This window comes from Sminthopsis crassicaudata, chromosome 4 (genome assembly GCF_048593235.1).
Source record: "Sminthopsis crassicaudata isolate SCR6 chromosome 4, ASM4859323v1, whole genome shotgun sequence".
NCBI lineage: Eukaryota > Metazoa > Chordata > Mammalia > Dasyuromorphia > Dasyuridae > Sminthopsis > Sminthopsis crassicaudata.
In genome coordinates this window covers 401,908,141-401,914,140 of record NC_133620.1, presented here as the reverse complement: position 1 = coordinate 401,914,140, position 6,000 = coordinate 401,908,141, and the positions used below count along the sequence as shown (strand labels likewise).

The window sequence follows — 6,000 nt, the reverse complement described above, 5'->3', positions numbered from 1 at the left end:
GATCTTCAATCAGCACATGTCACAAACTGGCCATTGTTGCTACATCTGTCGGTCAGATGTTTTGTTTTTTGTTTTTCCTTCTTTCTCTCTAGGTAGCATAGGATAATTGGATAATGGATGTCATGTGCTGTAAGGAACAGAATACTGGATTTGGAATAAGGAAGACCTGGATTTAAATCCCACTAACAAGTTATAGATGTTAATGTTTTCACAATGAAGAGAAATAATAGGAATATTAAAAATTAGCTTTAATAGGTAATTAATCCCGATTAGCTTTAACACTTTTTTTAAATTAATTTTTATAATTATAACATTTTCTTTGACAGTACATATGCATAGGTAAATTTTTTTTTTACAACATTATCCCTTGTACTCCCTTCTGTTCCGAGTTTTTCCCCTCCTTCCCTCCACCCCCTCCCCTAGATGGCAGGCATTCTCATACATATTAAATATCTTATAATATATCCTGGGTACAATATATATGTACAGAACTGAATTTTGTTGTTGTTGTTGCAAAGGAAGGATTGTATTCGGAAGGTAAAAATAATCTGGAAGAGAAACAAAACAAAACAAAACAAACAAACAAAAAAAAAAAAAACAATGCTCACAGTTTACACTCATTTCCCAGTGTTCCTTTTCTGGATGTAGCTGATTCTGTCCATCATTGATCAATTGGAATTGGATTAGATCTTCTCTATGTTGAAGAAATCCACTTCCATCAGCATACATCCTCGTACAGTATCATTGTTGAAGTGTATAATGATCTCCTAGTTCTGCTCGTTTCACTCAGCATCAGTTGATGTAAGTCTCTCCAAGCCTCTCTGTATTCCTCCTGTTGGTCATTTCTTATAGAACAATAATATTCCATAACCTTCATATACCATAGTTTACCCAACCATTCTCCAATTGATGGACATCCATTCATCTTCCAGCTTCTAGCCACTATGAAAAGGGCTGCCACAAACATTTTGGCACATACAGGTCCCTTTCCGCTTCTTTAGTATTTCCTTGCGATATAAGCCCAGTAGTAGTATGGCTGGGTCAAAGGATATGCACATTTTGATAACTTTTTGGGCATAATTCCAGATTGCTTTCCAGAATGGTTGGATTCTTTCACAACTTCACCAACAATATATCAGTGTCCCAGTTTTCCCACAGCCCCTCCAACATTCATCATTATTTGTTCCTGTCATCTTAGCCAATCTGACAGGTGTGTAATGATACTTCAGAGTTGTCTTAATTTGAATTTCTCTGATCAGTAGTGATTTGGAACACTTTCATATGAGCGGAAATAGTTTTAATTTCATCATCTGAAAATTGTCTGTTCATATCCTTTGACCATTTATCAATTGGAGAATGGCTTGATTTCTTATAAATTAAAGTCAGTTCTCTGTATATTTTGGAGATGAGGCCTTTATCAGAACCTTTAACTATAAAAATGTTTTCCCAATTTGTTACTTCCCTTCTAATCTTGTTTGCATTAGTTTTGTTTGTGCAGAAACTTTTTAATTTGGTGTAATCAAAATTTTCTATTTTGTGATCAATAATGGTCTCTAGTTCTCCCTTGGACACAAACTCCTTCCTCCTCCACAAGTCTGAGAGGTAAACCATCCCATGTTCCTCCAACTTATTTATGATTTCGTTCTTTATGCCTAAATCTTGGACCCATTTTGATCTAATCTTAGTATGTGGTGTTAAGTGTGGGTCCGTGCCTAGTTTCTGCCATAGCTTTAACACTTTAAGGTTAGACAAGTCTTTATAGCAAGTGTTTAATGTGCATCCCTGCCGGACGAGAGGGTTCATATTGCAATTCAAGTGAGAACAAGGACAGAGTAGTCTGGACTTTGTCTCCTGTGGCCTGCTCTGTCCATTCACACCTAACTATTTTGCCGGTAATTCTACAAATACAAGCAGGAGCTGGTCATTTATATTACAAAGCTATGGGGCAAGGATCGGAGTACTTTGGTGCTGTTTTCTGATCTGTCTGCTCAGAGTTCCTTTGGTAAGAAGTTGGAGTGGGGAAAAGTGCGGGACACAGGGATGTGGAACCGGCAAAAAAGGAGAAGCAGAAACTGCTCCGGAATGGGATGAAGAAGAGATAACAGTCCTTGACATTAGGGGAAGGGACTGCGGAAGCTGGACTGTGGCTCTATTAGCTCTTTTACACGGGGAAAGCACAGTTTCCAGACTCCTCCCCAGCGGTGACCTTGCCTGCCTGGCTCGGCCAGGGTCCCCAGCCGCAGCTCCCAAGCAGAAGGCCCAGGGCTGTGGGGGGCGGGCTCGGCGCTGGGCGTGGCCACACGAGACCTTGAAGTCCGGAGCCTTCCCGTCCCACGCCGCTGCTGCGGCCGACTCTCCACGGAGGCGGGGACACTGGTGGCGGTGAGCCTGCGCTTGCTCCGAGGCTCGTTCGGTCTGCCATCCTCCCGGGGCACAGGGACCGCCCCCGCCTCGGCACCTGACCCGAGGCTCGGCGCTGGCGCCGCTGCATCCCGCATCCGCTGTTGCATCGCTGCGGTCCCCCGCCCGGTTCCAGCGGCCTCGCGCACTCCCCGGACTACCGTAAGCGCTTCGGTCACATCTGTTTTCATGCCCCAGGGACTAGAGTGCGTCCCCCACCTTTCCCATCCCCCCCCTTCCGGGGACAGACACTGCAGCCGAGGCGGGGAAGGAGCCCGCAGTGAGCCTCCGAGATCCCAAGGGACCCTTGCACGGGACTCTTTTCCTTCTGGGTCTCGGGAAGCAGACTCGGGGGGCGAACGAGAGCCTCCGTCCTGCCTCCAGACAGGCCCGGAGGTTCCGGGCTGCCTGAGTGGGGATGGGGGCTCGGGGGTAGAGGCAGCAAGTGGGGTTTGGACGGCCAGCAGAGGGTCACGAATAGAATTCAAATGTTATTTCATAAAAACAAAAAAAAAAAAAACAAAAAACAAACAAACAAACAAAAACAACTTTTTAAGGTTGCTACCCATCTAACAAAGAGAGGATACACTCAGTATGGGGAATTAGACATTTTTGGATTTGGACAAGGGGGACATTTGTTTTGCTTGGTTATGCATATTTATTCCAAAAGTTTTATTTTTCCGGTGGTAGGGCCACGTGGGAGAAAGAGAAGATAAATGCTTGTTAATTAAAAAAAAAAAAATTATCTGTGTATGTATGTATGTCTAATCTGCTAAAAAAAAAAAAAACCCATATATTTTGATTTTCCTCAATGGTCAATATATTTAGCCCTGTTTCTTTTCCTTTTCCTAAACTTTCACACCTGCGACCCTTCATTTCTCCTGTAACCAAACTTACTTGATTAGTCTCCAGGGCTACTCCCATTATTAGAGGAAAATCAAACCCGAATTTTTCAGGAAGAAACTGAAGTTCAGAAAAGTAACTTCTCCCAAATCGCTCAGCCAGGAGCCAGGAAAACAGAGAGAAACTCAGGAAATTTACTTGAAGAGCATGTTAAAGTCTTAAGTTAACATTTTGGATCCCAAGTAAAAAGTAAATAGGTGCCCAAACATTTGACTCCAGAAACATTGTTCCACTTCATGCTAAACCCTTGCGGGTGTTGTTTAAATGGCCTTTAGTGTGTGCCTTGAGAAATCTTGCTTGAGAAAACATTTGTTTTCCCAGGGTTTAAAAATGTTTGGCAACATTCCTAAAACTGAGGGCATTTTAAAGTTAGACCCCCAGATACACCGGTTGGTTTCAGGCCAGGGACAGTTCTTTGTGAGCTTAGCATAATTCTGTCCATTAATAACAAGCCTTCAGATAGATAATTTGATTTAGGTTTGATGGTTTCTTAATTGGAACTTTGATCCCTGGAGTGCTTAAATGTGTTATGCTTTGGAAATAGAATGGCCTTTACCCCACTTATTGGAAGCCAAAAAAGTTTAAACAGTTTTTTTGTGGTTGTTGCTTTATGCAGCCAATAGAACATAACGAATGTTAATAGTTGTCTCTTGTTTTTCCGTGAAGAAATTCAGGTAGTTTTTCAGCTTTTCCTCTCCACCCACTCCCTTTCAATGATTTAATGCCCAGGTTAGCCATTAGACTTTCTTTCATCTGCCGTGTAGCATGAACCTCTACCTTATAAACAGAGCAGATCAGCCCAAGAGTAGGAATGGGTTTTAGGGGGATACTACTAGAAATTACTGAAAGGAAACGCTTAGCAAACTCATCAGTGTGATAGAGTAGAAGGAGCCCTGGACCAGGAGTTATAGGGTTACAGAATTCAGGACAGGAAATGATGTTAGAGACCATCTTGTCTTTCTATGAGAAAGTTATGGTTTAGAGAATGAATTTCTCCAAAGTTACACAGCTGGCAAGTAACAGTAAGCCTTTCAGCAAGCCAATATTCTTTTCATTCCACTGTACTATCTATTTGAAGCATAATTTGTATGGGTCTATTTTATATTCTCTTTATTAAAGTCTTTTTTTGCTACCATTAATTTTTTAAAACTCTCTTGGATTTTCTAGGTACAAGGACATCCCCTAACCCTCCAGAGATGATGTTCCAGTTCCTGGGTTTCATTTTTGACTTTGCTAGTAACTGTATGTATGAAACTTTTATTTCTCTGTAAAACTTAAGGCACTACTGTTCCTGCGGCTTTGAGGATCAGAATCTTTGGCTTTCTCCATTGGGGTCTGAAAGAAGGTTGTGGTTGAGATTGGGGTGTGATTTGCTTGGCACAAGATACTTCCCATATAAATATACCAGCAGTAATAACAATGGACATTCTTTTTGCCTCTTTGAGGAGAAACTGAATTATCTTTTCCTTCCTAAACATATCCCATAGTTCTTCTACTCTCTCTATCCCCCCAATTATTTAAACATGTTTCTTTTTTATTATAAACTTAATCAACAATCCAAATATTTTACTATACCAAGAATAAAAGAGGTTTTCACGTGAACCATGTATTTTTTCACTGAGGCAATTGGGGTTAATTGAATTGCCCAAGATCAAAACAATTAAGAAGTGTTACGAATCTAAAGCTGGATTTGAACTCAAGTGCTTCTGACTCCAGGGCCATCTAGCTGCCCCACATACTTTAATTTTTAAAAATTATATGCTAAACTCAACAAAGTAATAACAAAATTACCTTGTTTTTGTTTTCTTTTGAACTTCTGTTTCTTTGTATAATTTACATCACTACCAACTCTTCTCCTACTACCATTTCCTTATCATTAATAAGTATAGTCAAACAAAACAAGCCAGTATATTAGACATGTTTGAAAATGTATGTCTTATACTATACCTTTAGTCCACTTTCTGCCTGTTGGCAGGAAACCATTTTCATATTCAATGTTCTCAAAATTAGGAATCTTCCCTTACCGGAATTCCGAACATGTATAGACATGGATGGGCATCCAGAGTAACAATCCCAAACATACCAGCCATATACCAACAGTCACATCTACCACTCTCAATCCTGGAGGAGGAGGAGGGAAAGGAGGAGGAAGGGGAGAAGAGAAAAGAGAAGAATGGGAGAAGAGAAAAGAGGAGAATGGGAGAAGAGAAAAGAGGAGAATGGGGAGGAAGAGGAAGAGGAAAAAGAGGGAACAAAAACTTTTTCAGCCTGATCTTTTGTTTCTGCAAGTCTGACAGTTAGTTCAGGGCAGATTCTGAAGTTCTCTTGGTTCCTAGATGAGGAGGAAATTATAAGATTATAGCCTGAGAATTGAAAGAAACTTTAGAGGTCAAGACTATGTGGCCTCTGAGGCCTTTTCAGCTCATCTATAATCTGTAATCTGCTTTAATCCTTTTCTTCTGCTGGTGAGGAAACTAAGGCCTAAAAATTGACTTAAATCCAATCTTCAAACCCCAGTCCTCCAGTTGTAGGACTTTTTTCATGGTACTTCTGAATGACTTCCAGGCAAGCAGTAGAGTTTATTTACCATAAGCTGAAGCAGAATATGTTATATCTGCCTTCAGGATGGGAATGTGGGGAAAGCCCTTTGCCTCTCCTATACTTCTCTGACCAATTTTTTTTTTTTTTTTTATGTTG

The 6,000-nt window shown here is 40.9% G+C and overlaps 1 protein-coding gene across 1 annotated transcript in view; it reads left to right on the top strand.

The window, feature by feature from the left end:
- The first annotated feature begins 2,300 nt into the window (after positions 1-2,300).
- Positions 2,301-6,000, top strand: part of EPHX1 (epoxide hydrolase 1) — a 45,659-nt gene continuing 41,959 nt past the window's right edge. The window contains exons 1-2 of the mRNA XM_074262624.1: positions 2,301-2,562; positions 4,471-4,545. Of these exons, the coding sequence (XP_074118725.1) occupies positions 4,500-4,545 (46 nt within the window). The 5' untranslated portion in view covers positions 2,301-2,562; positions 4,471-4,499. The remainder of the gene's footprint in view (positions 2,563-4,470; positions 4,546-6,000) is intronic.